The following is a 16,907-nucleotide window of genomic DNA, read 5'->3' as shown; positions in this document are numbered from 1 at the left end:
ACCACACACAAAAAATAATTGAATCATCAATTTCTTGATACGACAGGTCTGTCAGATACGGTGTTAATTGATATAATATCCTTCATAAGGAAAGAAAAATGTTTTGCTAAGTTCAAGGTTAATTTATTGAGAAACATGATACACTCAAGAATACTTGGCAATGTGGGATGCAAATCACTCTTTGTTTTTCAAAGTTTTCTGCACACTTTGTAACTATAAGTAGCTTATCCAATATTGTTTTATTATGTGGCCAGATTAGGGCAATAACTGATGCTCTGTAAAGCACATTTATTACAATGAAACAGTGAAAGTTTGCTATTTATGTAAATATTTTATTGGTTTAAAACCGTGTTTGTTTGTCCAAGTATTGCTCATTTCAGAACCCAACATTTCAGATAGCGGTTTCGCATAAAAATCCTTTAAAATCAATAACCTGCTTAATGAAGAAATGATAAATTTCCCTCCAAAGAAGGGTTGCTTGAATTCCTGTAGTGTGTAGCCATTAAAAGTTATTAAAATTACCCGTTAGCGATTTTTATATAAATGAAATCAGCACAAATCTCTTTTAGTGAATGCAGTAAAATATAAATAGATTGGTTTTGAAAATCATGTAAAATATTAACACGATATGATAGAAAATAAAGGAATATGAAATTTAAAAAATGTTATTCATTTATGTTCATGGTGTTAGGTGATGCTTGAAAATTCGATTTATTTTTTCATCTGAGAATAATGAATGCTCAATAGATGTTTGGTTTTAATTATGCCCCCCCCCCCTCCCCCCTCCATATTCAACAGCCTAATAACAGATTCCGGGTTCCTCAAGGCACTTGTTTTTACCGTGTTAAGTGTCAGCCTTGGAGATGTGAAGTGGATCTAACACGACATAAAGACAAGGATAGGCATAAAACTAGCAAAAGTGAGCATGGTGCCACTGCTACCAAGACAAAGAAAACTGACAAAAAATAAGATGTAATTTGAGTTTGTAAATATGCCATGATTTAACAATTGTCTTTCATCTTTTTTTTCATATGTAGTGTATAACATTTCAAGACATTGTCTTTTTTTTTTGGATGTATAAAATGCTTTTTTAGATATTTTATGTGTTTTGAAAATTAAAGCAACCCTGCGATGTTCATGGTCTTCCCTGTATGTTATCATGATAATTGTATCATTTGCTTGCCACAATATTTGTTGCTTATATGAAAGTAAAATGATGCAGTTTTTCTTTTTCAGTTTTCGGTATTAGATGATAATGATTTTTCAATGTTTCTCTCATCTCTAACACTAACAATATAAAAAAGTGTATTCTCCCAGAGTTTAATATTCATTGAACATTTCAATTTCGATAAAATTTCTGGTATACCAAATACCCATATAAAGGAGAGAAAAATGTAAGGTAGGATTAGGATAGATGCTTGGAATCAGGATTAAGAGTTTTAAAAGTACATTTTTTGTTTTATCGTATAATTAAAATGCTTGTTTTATAATTTGTCCAATTCAAAGTGTTGTAAGTGCAATGATTGTTTTACAATTAGTTTAAATGAATTATATAATATTGATTAATGACACATTGATATATAATGTTATTATTGAGTGATTAAGTCAATTTTTAAATCTTTATGGTAAGGGCTTTAAAAAATAGCGTTTAGGATTAATTATTGAATTGTTGCTAAAACGATCAAGATTAAAAATGCAGCTGAACAGTTCCAGGAAGAATAATGGCCATTTCATCATACATTTATCAAGCTCACCATTACATTATTATTTTTATTTTTTCTTAAATTTTTTTTTTTTTTTTATTTTTGTTTATTAAGACTCACTATTATGTTCATTAATCTCTCAATATAACAGTAATATCAATAGAACCTAATCAATATTGTGGTCTAGTTAGAACTCCCAGGCTGGGTCCTTTGACCTCTCATGGTAGGCAGGAAGTCACGCGTGTCTTCTATCCCCTTATATGTTTTCCGTGTTGCTTTTTGTCTTTGTCTTGGAATGGGATTACTTAGTTTTGGCTGGAGTCCTTGACTGGGAGGGGAACAGTTAAATGTATAGTTAAAGTTTTGGGATATGATATTTTTTCCTTTGTTAACCATCTCTCTGTTATGTATTGTTAGTTATGTATTCTGTAAACATTTGAGTGTGTTCCTCTTGATGGGATGAAAGATTTAGGTGATCTCAAACTAAGTACACTGATATTGTGCTCTTGGAATCTACATCTGTTCCCTAATTGAACCATTTCCCCTTTGTCTTACTTTCTCTTGGGTTCTTTGATTGTAAATCTAGAATATTTTGACTATTGCATTTTCTTCTCTTACTGGCGCTGATATGACTTAACTGTGTCGCAGGTGCCGTAAATCCCTTAAAAACAAAACATAAATCTAGTAAGAACCCCATCTGATTTCAAAGGGAAAATAATAAGAACCTAACAAATAAATTTCACTTTATGTACGTTATATTTTTTGTTTTAAAATTCTTACCTTTGCATTGTAATACCTAAATGCATAAGCTATGTACTGAAATCTTGCTTATCTGTATTTTAATATAAATCTGGCTCAGAAAATTTAAGGAAGAAAAATTATTCAAATTCAATTACTAAGGATGGTTTTCTGTATAAAATGTAGTTTTATTTTCTGCCAGCACAAGTCTTTCATAAAATAACGAAATTTGAAAAAGAATAAGATCAATCTAAAAATTTACCATTATGCTCCCGTGAACACACCAATATGCAATTCTATGCAGTTGATTTTTATATTTTGTCACCTAGGTATTGCTATATTGTGGCATCTAGGTATTGCTATTATCCTATATAGGTTGAAATCCTACTGGCAGTGAATGCAGGTTGTGACCTTGTGATTGTGCACAAATATAAATACAATCACTAACAAGGGGAATAAACAGTTTGTGTAATAAATGGGTCTTAATTTGGAGTCGACAAGCAAAGAAAACTGTTTTTAAAAAAAAAAAAGAGAAGCAAACACCCCCCCCCCCTTTTAAGTTATAGATAATATTTACTAATTGCTTTATTTAATTTTATGATTGATCTGCATTGAATTATCTTATATATTTATGTGTTTCATGCAAATGTGCATTTTTTATGCATGTGGGTCATAGAAGGTAAATTTTCCTAAGATTGAATTCAGAGGGTTTTAAATTAGGAATTTGACATTTGTTTTAAGAGAAGAATATATCATTTGCTGATGGAACATAAAAATAAAGAATAATAACTGAAAAATTGGGGTATCAGTCATATGGACAAGTTTACTGGGTGTCAACTGGATCGTAAGAGATGTGCAACAAAATGCCAATTTTGTTATATTACATCCTGTGAGTGAATAGTTCTTACAAATTACAAGATTCAAAGTAATCAGTTACATTCTTCCCGGTGACATTTTAATGTGAATTCTTTAGAATAATCACATCCTTCCCAATACCTTCCAAACCAAAACATGTGGACAATTGTGAGAGATTTGAAATTTGATACAAGTCTGGAAATATCCACAATCTGGCATATATCATTTGAAGTATCAGACCTTTGCAATTTGCTAATTTGTATTCATATACAAAATTCACAACCAACTTTCAATCACCTGTCCCAAATCGACTAGACCAGCAACACAAACAATACATGGTCTTAGCATATAATTTCCGTTCCATCAGCTAGACATGATGCCATCTTTATATTATTCTTTCTTTACAACAGGCAACAGTTAGAGTATGGAGCAATCTCCCATCTAATACAGCATCATTTTTTTTTCATGTCAAGTTAGGTCAGGAGTGGTTTTTTTTTCTGTTTTCGCTAAATTGGATGTTAAATATGGACTGATCATCCATCAATGACTACAAGAAGCCGAAAGAGAAAAAGTTCAGTTATTGAGCTAACTTTAATCTCGTTTTTAATACATATTTTTATGATGGCTTGCTAATTACATCATTAATTTTATTTTGTATTGGTTTTTATAAGAGCAGACAGATGGCTCAATCTAATCCAATTTATGCCTTTATGCAGGTTTTATATATTACCATTACGAAGTTAATTCTCTCTTTTTAGAGAATTGTCAGGTTTTGAAAAAAAAAAAAAAAAGAAATGTGTGGTTGTGAGTAACCAAAATATCACAACTTTACAATAGAATATGTTAAGTTTGAATTTCAGTAATGGAATCATTGATTGTGTATATCTGATTAACTAAATCAGAATGTCAACTCTTCATATCAAGATAAAGGGAGATAATTTTCAGAACGAAAGGAAATCTCTACATATTATAAAAGATTGTGCACATTCATTCAATGGGTATGTGTTTTTATAAAAATGTATATCAAACATTTTTATGATAACAAATACATAATGAGTTGAAAAATATTTTTATAGATTTGTTATTGCATTAATTATAAGTAATTGAACGTCCACCGGGAAACTTGTTGATAATTAATTCATGTCCAATTTAATTATCTGATTAGAATGATTTCAGATTTTTTTCTGCCTTTGTAAATCATCTCTTTGAGTCTATGTATTAGATAACGTATGAGTCATTCTTTTTATTGGGCTTTTCGCTCCAGTGTCTGGGTGAGACTTCTTGTGCCTGGTGAGACTTTGTTTCCTCAAGTTTAGCATATGGATAGATTGTGCTATGATATACTTTTATGAACTACTCCTCTTTGTCTTGTACTGAAGTCTTTAACAAATCTATATTTAATGGCATTTGAATTATGTACCTTATTCCTTCCCTTACGCTAATACTTGATCTAACAGTGTGGCAAGCTCAGTTAAATTTTTACTAAATCAGTTATTTTTCTTCATCAAAGATATTAACACCAAATGAATATTTCCGCTACTATACAATCTTCATTCATTTTCCCCATCATCGTTTTATTCGTTTATTGGGGTGTTACATTTTCTTTCCATAGCATTGTCTATCTGAATATAGCCTATCATTTGAACTATTAAGTCTATCCTTGGAAATATTTACTAAATATAATGATATTTTCTCCCAACACTTACATCCATTTCATTACCTATTGCTACCAGAATTACAGTTAATTTATAAAATGGACATAAACTAGTTTCCTTTTGCTTTTGTATATCAATTAACTTTTACAATGAAGAAACCTCAACATTTTAGTTTTTGACCCATTTGTAACGTAAATTTGTTATTTGTTGTAAGTATTGTAAGTCTAAAAACAAAATAGATATTTAATAGATGTGCATTTTTGTTCAATGTCTTTCCTGTGCTTCATTTTCATGTCTTATTTTTGTATTTAAGAGAAAAAAAAAGGAGTGCTTATATTGAGTTATTATTATTTTTGGTTCTTTTATATTTTAAACATTATACAGTTTGCTTGCATTTTCAAAAATTGAAAGTTATTTCCTCTCCCCCCCCCCCCCCTCCCATATCCCTCGTTTATGAGAGCCTTAGATTAAATGATGTTTTATTAATTCCTTGAGAGTAGGATCTGAACTAGCGAATTAAAGGTTCAATCTTAAAAGGTGTAATTTCATGTAAAACGACTATGATACGAGTATAACACAAAGCTTAAAAAAAAAAAAAATTGCCATCAGAGCTTTGTGGCCCTCTGGTATATGACACATATCATTCGGACCAGTAGGCCCAGAGTTCCAGTCATGCTTGGTATGGTGAAAGTTGAGTCCTTGGAAAAGGATCTTTACTCACATTCTCGTTATTCTCAGGTGTAAAATGAATATCTGGCCATTAACAGCATTGTCTCTGCCCCCCCCCCCCCCGCCCAAAAAAACCCCAAAAAAACATTGGCGTCATGTCTCGTACTACATGTTACATGTTGCTATTGGCTATGGACCTATTGTTAAGCACTTTGAGCATGTTGAGTGAATATAAATGCTCAAGCTTACAGGAATATTGAGTTTTGGATTGTCTCTACATTCATTTTATTTTCATCGATTTAGTACTTGGTGTTTTAAAATCTTTTCGTTTTGTTTTGTCTTTCATTGGTTGAATTGCCAAAATATACATGTACATCTTTATACATAGATACATCATGTAAAATACCTACCATTCTCATTAAAATGTGGTTTTCATATTGTTATATATGATTGTTTGCCATCTTTTTTAATGTTTGTGCATGTACAGTTGTAATTTAAATCAATAAATAATGTCACAAAGCAGATGTGTTTAGTCGTCTTTTTATTAAAAAAAAAACAAGGTATTGGACTGATTTGCTTAAGAGAGACTTCATTTATTCTGCTATTAAACAAACAAACAAACAAACAAACAAAAAAAGGACCCAAAAGGTCTTTTTCTTTGGCAGGATTTGACTGGGTCACTGCCATTCATATATGAGGAACAAAGGGAACTTTTGCCTTATTCACAGTGTTTTTTTTTTTGAGAAATTATATATATATATATATATATATATATATATATAATATATATATATATATATATATATATATATATATATATATATATCTGATACAAGTTATTTATATTATTTTTAGTGTTTATCCCTCTTGGAAGAGTCTGTTGGTTTCTATGCGGGACTTCTAAAATTTATCAGATTAGTCTATGGATAAATTGCTATTGATCTTACCATATTCTCTGCCTGAACCCTTTGATGGCGCTTGTAAGCGCGGTCAGATGAGCTTGAAACCCCTTGATGGAAAATAGAAATATGTCCTATTTCTCCCCTTAGATAAAGAACACCTGATATTGATATTAAAAACATTTTTTCACCCTGGGGGTTGTTCTTAATATCAGTGCTCTACTGTATCTACTGTAGATGTTTATATTTGTTGCTGCTTATTTGGTGATCAGTGTACGTAAGCATCTTGTGGTTAAAATCAAACAGGCTTTCAGTAGATGTAGCAACAACTTCAATGTACCATTCATATACACCATTTTGTGACATGTTATAGGTATTGGTTTTGTCTATGCTCATATTAGTATTAGCATTCTTGCACGGGGACTGTACTTTTAGCAATTTATGTCATTAGGTACCACAATAGACGTCATTTTTGTGGCAGAAAAAAAAAAATCAATAAGAGTTACTAGTGGCTAATGAAGCAGAATAGTTATATATGTAGAATAATTCTTTACACCATTAAAACTGGATCAAAATGGATAATGGTTTGACGTGTATTCTTTCGTTTTTGTTTGTTTTTATTATATATCGGGAAGAGATTTTAAGATGAGAAAAGAAGCAAATAAAGAGACCGGTCTTTGTTTTTTTTCAGTTTTGGTTAGATTTGTGATACTTCTGTTACAATACTCACCTCTCAAGCAAAGGGAGTTAACCAAAAATAACTGGGTGGCTAGGTCTTTAAGGTGTGTGTGGAAGAAAGTACTTTTTTTTTAGACTAGCATCCAATCTAAAGGGTAGCATACAGTTCATTCAGTAACACAGAAATCAGGATACAGTCACACGTCATAGATCTTAAACCACTAAAAGACTGGGGTGGTAGGGGGTTGATGCCACAAAAGACACACCTGCTGGGCACAAGCGCATGATCCCGTATAAGGGGGAAGCACTCTTAACTCTAATGCCAATGGATACATCGATACACCTAATAACATACAAAGGTACGATTTGCAATGGAAAAATCATCCTCCACAAATGGAATAATACATTTTACTGCACCCTTTCGGTTAAGGATACCAGAGACGGCCAAGGCACAACCAAGCAATATAATTCCTAGACAAATCCATCAAGCAGCATGGAAGTGAAAACAAACGTTGTGGAAGTAAAAACATGATGTCTTGGGATTATATGAGTTTCTTAAGAGGTTGATTTAATATCTTATGCTGCTGGTTTGAACATTGTGCTTATCATTCGTGATTTCATGTTGAATTTTGAGAAGGAAATATTGACTTTACCAAAAAGTTAAGCTGATATTCTAATTCAGCAGGTCCGGTTTCCTATAACTATAGATATTTTTCTTCTATCTGCATTATTTCAAGAGATATTTAATGCATTTTGATCGTAATTATAGCTATTTTTCTGCCAACATGCAAAATTGCGTGTTTGCTGATGTTCACTTCTTTATTTTGCAAAGACCATCTGAGGTAAATGTCTGAAAAACATCGGACTTCCTTTGAGTACTCTCTACCGGTTGACGCAAATTACATGTCATTTTGTATGATCATTATGTTAATTTAGTATATGGAATATACTATGTCATCATGCTGGAGGCCAAAACATTTACTTTCATCAGTGTTTTGGGGGATTTCAACAGACTGTAGATTTAGGAAAAAAATCCATTTTAAATATTCATAAATTGTCTCTTGTGGTACCTAATGTCATACTTGTCACAGTACTTCTCGGTTACTGGTGGCAGCAGATTGTTTTATATTTAATGGACTGTAATGCGCATGAAGCTTTCATTATTCGTCTACAAATTAATTTTCTTGTCTTGTAAACACTACTGGGTGGACAGGGAGGTCAGAACTAAATCAAATAAAGCTAGGGATCAATTCAAAATTTTAAATAGGGATTTAGTGCACCAAATAATGATGCATTGCATTTCACATACAAGTAAAAAAACAAACCAAATTTTGAAATCTAAATCTTTTGACTAGTGTTTTTATTTAAGAAAAGTAGCATGAAACACACAGACCAAAAATTAGCAACAAATTCCAACGGTATAACTGATAACATTAAAATCAGAAATAAAATGACAATTAAAACATTTAAATGGAAACGTGTTGAGTAATACATATATAAGAATAAGAAAAATTATACATTTTTATGAAGAAGAAATAGTTCTCCACGTTTTAATTTTCAAAAGCGAATTGGAGACTTTGTCGAAAAATTGAAGTAGTTTGAAATAAATATAAAATAATTCATTGTTAAGGTCCGATGTACAGTGGAATGAAAAAAAAAAGTTTAGGTTCAACTTTATTATATAATATTAAATTCAGGCTAAGAAGATAATGGACAAGTATAACAATAAAAAGGTGAGGAAGTTATCTTCACAATGACACCCAATTGTAGATTGTGCATGACATCTGCGATACAGCTGTTTGAAAAATGACAAAAAAAATCAGTATTTTGAAAAATGTGTGCACATCTGTTAAGAGCAAATTTGGCCCAGTCATGCAGATTTGAACACATTGATTGCTTTGTAACATTACAAGATTGTTTATTAATTTAAAATCAATACCCCATTCGATCATTATTGTGTCTTTCATACAAATTCTCTATTTGAAATGCCTAGGTTAACCAGAGAGGAAAGATACTGTTTGATATTGAAGCAAGTAAAATAGAGAGGCATCTAAATATTTTAATGTTTTGAACGGGCAGTTTATAGACTCATTGGTAAATACAGAGATTTGTAAACTGCTCACAATTTGAGGCCATCCAGCAGACCACAAATAATATCCAAATATATCAAAGATATAATTTATGAACATGAAAAGAATCCTTTCAAAACAGCTTCAGCATTAGCAAGACAGCGGATAATAACCAGAGATACATTGTTTTGAAATATTCAGGATTGATTTCATGCAAAGCAGCTATTTATCCACCACTAACATATAACAACAGACATGGAAGGATGTTACAGGAACGTTTTCATCAAAGGTGGTCATTGGACCAATAGTCACGTATCGTATTTACTAATCAAAAGTTCTGCAGTTGATCGTTCATTGAGGAATGCAATGTTTCAGGTAAACAATTGAACGATATTCAGAAACTAAGGTTCAAAGAGTTAAATAATGGAACATGGTCTGTGGTTGTAATGTCAGAAATTGCAAAACACGCTTTTTAGCGCTGAACTGAAAACACACTGATCAAGTATTGACAAATTGTGTAATTCCATTCCAAAATGACAATCAGAATGTTGAACATTTTATGCATGATAATAGGCCAAATTACGAAAGTTATTCTCATCAATAATAACATAGCAACCTAAGACTGGTAATCAGTAAGCCCAAACTTCAATCCCATTGAAAACTTACGTGGTATCATGGAATAGCAACTAAAGAATGAGTTTGTTCTTGACATTAACAAAAATATGCTGTGCATACTCTTACCTAATCGATGAAAAAGGGAATGGCAGCCCTCTTCTGACAATATTTATTCCTGAAAGTAATCAACTTCTACATTATTCTTTGTGCAAGATGTTAAAGAATTGCGTTTTTGATTTTGCTTAATTTGTATGTTATTGTATTACTGAATATAAACCTACACCCATTAAAAAGAAAATTTCCTCAGCTTCAAATTGGTATATTGATATTATCACTTGGTTTATGGATATTGGATAAAAACTGATTTTTGCGTTCAACTGAATAATTTTATTCTTTTGTATTAAGATTAAGCTCACAGAATATCTTGTATCTGGACCACATATCAATATAGTCTTAGTATGACTATTGTCCGTATCATTCTTCTAATACTTTGATATTTGAAAATAAAATTAATCCAGTGAAACTTAATTTCACCCCAATGATACAAACCCATGAACTTGAATCTGAAATGTTATTGCTTGAAATTTGTACCAAATTTTCAGCCTTCTAAAATGCTTATCTTCATACCAAACTGCCAGGATTTTAAAATTCTTATTTTAAAACACATGCGCCCAAAAAAATACAAAACACGCACACACCTCTCTTTCTCTCTCTATCTCACACACACAAACACAAACGCACGCACACACACAGTCTCTCCCAAAATATAATAAAAGTAATCCAATCAAGTGTTCAAGAAGTGTCAAATGCCTTTTCAATTACGCACTTATATAATTTCCAAAGCTGTAATGGTTTTCATGACAGCATAAAAGATGCTTGAAGGCAGCGTCTCATGGCTTCTAATGACTGTTCATTCTATTTGGGGTAAAAAAACAAAAAAAAACAAAGGGAGGGGGGGGGGGGGGGAAGAGAGATGAAATCAGAAGGCATTTAATAAAACAGATAATAATACTTATATAAACAAAAACAAGTAATCACAGTCTTCTTATCACAAAATTGAGGTAGATAAAAAAAAATCAGAGTAATTAAGAATATGAATCAAACTTAATTGCTGGAAGAAATATTTGAAGGGAGATATTTTGAATATTTTGCTTAAATTTGTTTAATCAAGTATTCAGTTACAGTTTTGTTGTAACAATTGACTTATAAACAATGTTACTTACAAATTTGGTTTTTACGCTACTTGTCAGTGCATCAAAATCTTTTTTCAATGCCGATTTAACAGATTTCTGTAAATGTAGATTAAGGATTGTAAAAAGTTAGATTAATTTTGAATTTTGTCAGGAGTAATTAAAATAAAATATCCATCATTGTATAGAATAAGAATAATATAATCAAATAGCTTGATTGCATCATCATTAACGGCAGCTTTAATAAGGCATCCCCAACCTATCGCCAGCTGACTCTTGATCATAAAGTACCATTGTTATATTTCAAAGGTCATAAATAACTGCCAGCATTTATTTATTTTTTGCTTAGAAAGAAGAGGTTCTTATTTTTATTTAATTTTTACTGGAACAATACAATTCTTAATTAAAAAATGGCCACAGTTTCGTGCTTAGTTTGATCTAAGGAACCGATGCTTCCTTTGGCAAAAGTCCAGTTGTTGGAGGAGATATAAATGGTCTGCTTGCAATACCTCATCAGTGTAATGAACAATTTTTTTGTTTAATTTCATGAGGAAGTATTAACCATTTACATTAGGACTCACAAGTTTCAAATTAATCATACACAATATTCTTTTTCAATGTTATGCTTTACTTTCATATTTCGGTAGAGCAGGTTGTATATATATGCTTTGAAAATTTGTCCATTAATCTTGATATAAATTAAAATCTGAAGTTTAATGACAATTGGCAGGTTTTTAAACAAGTTGTAAATAAATAATAAATAAATAAATAATGAATTTATATAGTGCCTAAACATCCATGTTAATCGTGCTCTGAAAGCCATTGAAAGTAAGAGAGGTGTCAATAGATATTGTTGACAAGGTAAAAAATCTTGGAGCATTCTAAGATTCAGAACTCTCGATGGACCACCAAATGAAATTAAAACAATGATCCAGTCATTAATATGTCAGTTGAAAAAAATTGGATCTATTCGACAATTCCTTTCTGAGGATGTTACCAAGAAACTTGTTTCTCTCTTATTTTCAAAGCTGGATTACTGCAATGTTCTGTTGTTTTGGGGTCTTGGAAAATAAGCTCAGGTGGCTGCAGACGGTCCAAAATAATGCTGCCTGATTGGTCTTTCAAAAGAGGAGGTTTGCCCCTGCCACACCTCTTGTTTGAAGATTACACTGGCTGCTTGTTGAGAAAAGGGTCAACTTCAAAGCATCTGATCTGTCTTAGTTTATTGCTGTCTGGAAAACACTTCCCCTCCCTACCTTACAGAACTCCTAAAGAAATATTCCAAAACCCAATCTTTGCATTCTTCCAATGACACAACCCGTTTAGCTATCCCACAATTTGTACAAAGGTGGGAACAAGGTCCTTTTCTCATTTTGGTCCGTCTGTATGGAACACCATTCCACAGAGCATCCAGGAGTCCAAATCATTGTCTGTGTTCAAGAAATCCTTGAAAACATATATTTTTTGATGTCATGTATTTTCTTTGATATTGTTTTGTGTTGATGTAAAGCACCACGAGCCTCATGGTTGAGGATACTGTGCATTCTATAAGAGTCTATTACACTCGAGCACAGAAATCTCGAAATCACGGAAATCTCAAACTCGGTACAATTCCCTGTTTTAATCCCTCTATATCGTTAGTATTGGCAACATGGAAATCTCGAATATTTTCTGGTGCCAACATGGAAATCTCGAACAAACTGGACTTTCCCTTGTGGTCCGTTGAATTTTTTTTGGTGTGAATTGTTTGTGTTGAAAGGAAACGAAAGATGCCATCGCTTTCCTGGTAGCACTAAGTGTTAGTTAACGTGTTACGTGCGTGTGTGTGTGGCATATATTATATATGTGTCTGTGTGCATGCTAAACTGAGAGGGAATTGCAAAGCATGTTTGACCACCGCCAGCACACCACCCATGACTCCATCGTTACCTCACTTAATGGTACTTAATCTGAGGTGCCAGTATCATCGCAAATAAATGACCAGCATCGCAGAGACGGGAGACTTGGCAGTGATTGCCTTAGGCAGTAACTGTTACATATTAAAATGATACAAACCATTGGGGTGGGGAAGGTGGGGTGAGACCAATGTCCTCCCTCTCTCTTTAGCCTGCTGTGGGTAAGAGGGTGTTAAGTGAGGAGTGATAGTGATAGTAGTGATTTTAGGTACCGGATTCGTAGGTAATGACATCGCGTACTGAATGTGTAATCCACGATGCGATATGCTGGCTTTGTCTTTTATCAAGCACACGCGGTGGGAATTGTCATTCCATTTCTGGAATTGAACAAGACAAGATGCACTAAACGCAACACTCTCTTCATAATTTTGTAAATGATGGCAGAGAAAAGGAAAAAGAATTGTCTCACTATCGACTTTTGACAGAGTTCACAATAACGGAGAGTTATCATTATCATATGACTTTTATCAAGACATCCCACATTTACCTCCCTCCTATCCTCTGTAAAATACTCAACACGGAAATCTCGAACAAATAGGCCCGGTCCCAACTTGTTCAAGATTTCCATGCTCGAGTGTATTATTATATCATATCCTTCAAGGGACAGTCAGCAAAAGGATCTTTACTCTCCTTTATCTTCATACCCATCCCTACACCAGTTGTCTATACTATTTAACCCCCGATCCTCGACCGCTGTATAAACGTAACACACCATTCCCAACTCACTTAGGCCGCAGTCGTTTAAGTGTAACACACCTTTTCCAAGTGACACGGGCATCAGTTGTAACAGACCCGACCTTGATTCAGTAAAAATTCCATTGTGTTCTTTATGAAATAAAAGCCGAAGTTTGATTGGTTGATATTATTAGTTTCAGCCAATCAGCAAACAGTTTATTTAAGCTGTTTGGGTTGAGTATGAAGCTAGTTTTTGACGTAAGAAATGATGCGATCAAACCCGAGTGACGCTATATGTTAGCTACGTCATTCAAACTTGCTAGGCAAGTACTGGGAACCGGTCGTTATTTCCGGTTGACCCCAATGCGGTACTAGAGTTAATAACCTTGTTCTGGAGTAAGATCATATTTATCCAAAGACCCGGCAAAGATTATTCACTATTATAATTTTGGAGACAATTTCATATATTTTTCCTTACAAGAAGATTACTTCTTCTGATGATTGGGCTCACACTTTTACCCTCAGACCCTAAAAGCCTAACTTCATTGAATGACTTGGCAGTCTCAGTATAACCATTTCTAAATAAGGGTCATTCACTATATGTGTGCTGATTTGGCAAAACCTGTCAGATGTCGCACGAGGTGGTTTTGAGATATGAGTGAATAAAGGTTAGAAATTATTTTCTGCATGATTTTCGTTTTTTTCACTTCAACGTTTTTATTATCCTTGCAACTACATTCTCACAAAAGGATTTTACAATTTGAAGTTTATAGATATTTATTTTAATTTTGTTCTGGGCTCCATTTAAGCAAAATACCTTCAAAATTGACCTAAAGTCTGCCTCTTTGGTAGAGGATTTCAATTCAGCGCTGAGAACCAAAACTGAGAAACAAAAATTTTACATAACCCCAACATATTACTTATCATTTTTTTTGTCATTGTTCGCTCTTTGAAAAGCAAGTCAGTGCATATGAATATAAGCTACCATTGATGCAGTATAACGACTTTGCATAGCGACAAACAAACTGACCTGATAAGTAATAGTCCAATATTCGATTTACTGTCCTGTGTGAAATATTGTGTCATCAATAAAATCAAAAGACTATCACATGTTTCTTTCAATTTTCTATCATAAATTACATTATAAGATATCTAATAGTCAATATCGATTGGAAAACTAAAATAATATCACAAATGAGAGCAATCGGCCAGTGAGGATAAAGCCACACGAACCTCCTCCTAAGGTATCACATCGTGTAGTCAAGAAGGGAAAAAAAAGGGGGGGGGGAGGTGGGGATCAAGCCAAAATCTTTGCTTTGTGTTACAAAAGGGCTTTATTTTCTATTTTTTGTTATGATTGTGGTGTGCAAGTGCTGTTGTGATGATAATGTAACAATTCTAAATAATTTGTAGTAAATATGTATGTCTCATCTTTATATCTCCTTTCTCCTTTTTTTTTAGATTTTTGACCTCCCTCCCTTCAAATGTGAATAACTTCGGTCCTAATTAAGATAATCACAAAATTCAAACTGCATTTTGTCCAGAAATAGTGCTTCTATTCGAATATGTAATAATATGTGATTCCAATTTTTCCGACATCCGACGGCTTTTGCCAGAACACCACACATATTTTAATTAAACTTCCTGTTTCATTGGGCAGGGTTCCATCCTAAATATGACTAGATGTTGGACTTTGTTAGTCTCCTCAATCGGATTTTCTTGTCATGGTGAGAAGAGAGTTTGTATGCATATCACAGTTGACAGAGTTTAGAAGGTCTGTGGTAGATGAGCTTTATGAATGTGAATACGCCGGCTGGCTATCCTAGATATATGTTAATCAAATGATCTAGTTGGATCACCAACATATCCTGGGCACATCCAAATATGCCTACCTCTCAGACATATTCAAATAGGCCTCCGGCCATCCCAGATACCTCCGCATGTGTATATATATATATAATATATATAATAATATATATATATATATATATATATATATATATATATATAATATATATAATACAAATTGTCACTCACATTTTTTGTGGCCGAGACGTTCGTTTCTGTGTTTCTTTACACGTCCTCAGTCGGCGTAAATCCTTAATAATCTATATATTAATAATCATATATATATAAAATATATATATATATATATATTGAACTTTTGATCATAAATAGGCAATTGAAATGTCATTCATGATTACGCATGGAAGAAAGCAATCCATCATCACATAGTTTATCAAAAATAGAACTTTAAATTGCTGAACTCACTTTTACTTGATCCTGGTTTTTATGAGAATCTTGCACCTCATTCAATAAATCTTCACAAGCATGTTTCATGGACTCCAAGCTATGAGTTTCAAGATTATAATAATGAAAATTGTATCTTTAATGTCTATTGATCTACAAAAGAGTTATAAAACATGGGGAAAATGCATTATTTGGGTATAGCTTAGGCTTTAATCATTTCTTTAAATTACAATGTGACCCAGAATAAAAATAAAAAGGCTTAATTTGGAAGCTCATTAGAATCATTTACAGTTATTTAGTTCACAGTTAGAGACATGTTTATAGAGAAAATTTCCGTAATATTGGTTTTTAATTTAATAGCTGAAGTTATTATCAAAAAGAAAAGTAAGATCAATGAATAGCATTGCCTAACAATAATAAATCATAATTATAAAAATATCTCACCTTTGTTCTGAAAATTCTCTATGAGATCTTAACCTTTGTATCTGCTGGGATAATAATAACTGCAAACAAAAATAAATATATGAGGGTATTTTTAAAATAAAAGGCAAAAAGAACCACCCATAAAACTTGAAAATGGAGTTGCAATGTTTAAAATTATTATTGTAATCATTATTATCAAAATGTTTCGGCTACCATTGTTTCATATTTCAAAATGTGTGTATGGCTATTTCTGTCATTTTTGTTAGGGCAAATGGTAACTGCCAAATTTTATTTATATTAATGTAGGAGCCCCTCGCATTCGTTTTCCCAGAGAGTGAAGCTGCAAATTACAATAATTATGACAGACCAAATAATCTTTGCACAAATAGCCAAACATGTCAGATAAAAATGCTAAAGGGACTAACAGTTTAATTTTTTTTTTACAACATTAGAAGTTGGTGGTTTCTATGCATCACTTTTCGCTTAACTTAAATGCACATAAACCAACTTGTACTAATTTGCAGGTCTGATAA

At 32.5% G+C, this 16,907-nt stretch overlaps 2 protein-coding genes across 7 annotated transcripts in view; one reads left to right on the top strand and one right to left on the bottom strand.

The window, feature by feature from the left end:
• The window catches only part of LOC144962888 (RB1-inducible coiled-coil protein 1-like), a 48,581-nt gene extending 45,903 nt beyond the window's left edge, over positions 1-2,678 (top strand). For all 5 annotated transcript variants that reach the window (XR_013643540.1, XM_078896254.1, XM_078896255.1 and 2 more), the window contains one exon: positions 799-2,678. Coding sequence is in view for 4 of the 5 variants with exons in the window: in XM_078896254.1 (XP_078752380.1) it covers positions 799-969 (171 nt within the window). In the remaining variant the exon portion in view is untranslated. The remainder of the gene's footprint in view (positions 1-798) is intronic.
• Positions 2,679-8,526: 5,848 nt separating this feature from the next.
• LOC144962887 (uncharacterized) overlaps positions 8,527-16,907 on the bottom strand; it is a 65,996-nt gene continuing 57,615 nt past the window's right edge. For both annotated transcript variants that reach the window (XM_078896252.1, XM_078896253.1), the window contains 4 exons: positions 16,396-16,454; positions 15,973-16,051; positions 11,105-11,170; positions 8,527-10,796 (listed from right to left, as the gene is read on the bottom strand). In XM_078896252.1, the coding sequence (XP_078752378.1) occupies positions 10,737-10,796; positions 11,105-11,170; positions 15,973-16,051; positions 16,396-16,454 (264 nt within the window). In that variant the 3' untranslated portion in view covers positions 8,527-10,736. The remainder of the gene's footprint in view (positions 10,797-11,104; positions 11,171-15,972; positions 16,052-16,395; positions 16,455-16,907) is intronic.

Source organism: Berghia stephanieae, chromosome 1, assembly GCF_034508935.2.
Source record: "Berghia stephanieae isolate SIO BIC M18660-M18661 chromosome 1, UCSD_Bste_1.3, whole genome shotgun sequence".
In the NCBI taxonomy this organism is placed as follows: Eukaryota; Metazoa; Mollusca; class Gastropoda; order Nudibranchia; family Aeolidiidae; genus Berghia; species Berghia stephanieae.
Note: the sequence above shows the minus strand (reverse complement) of the source record. Positions and strands in the feature narration are given on the sequence as shown.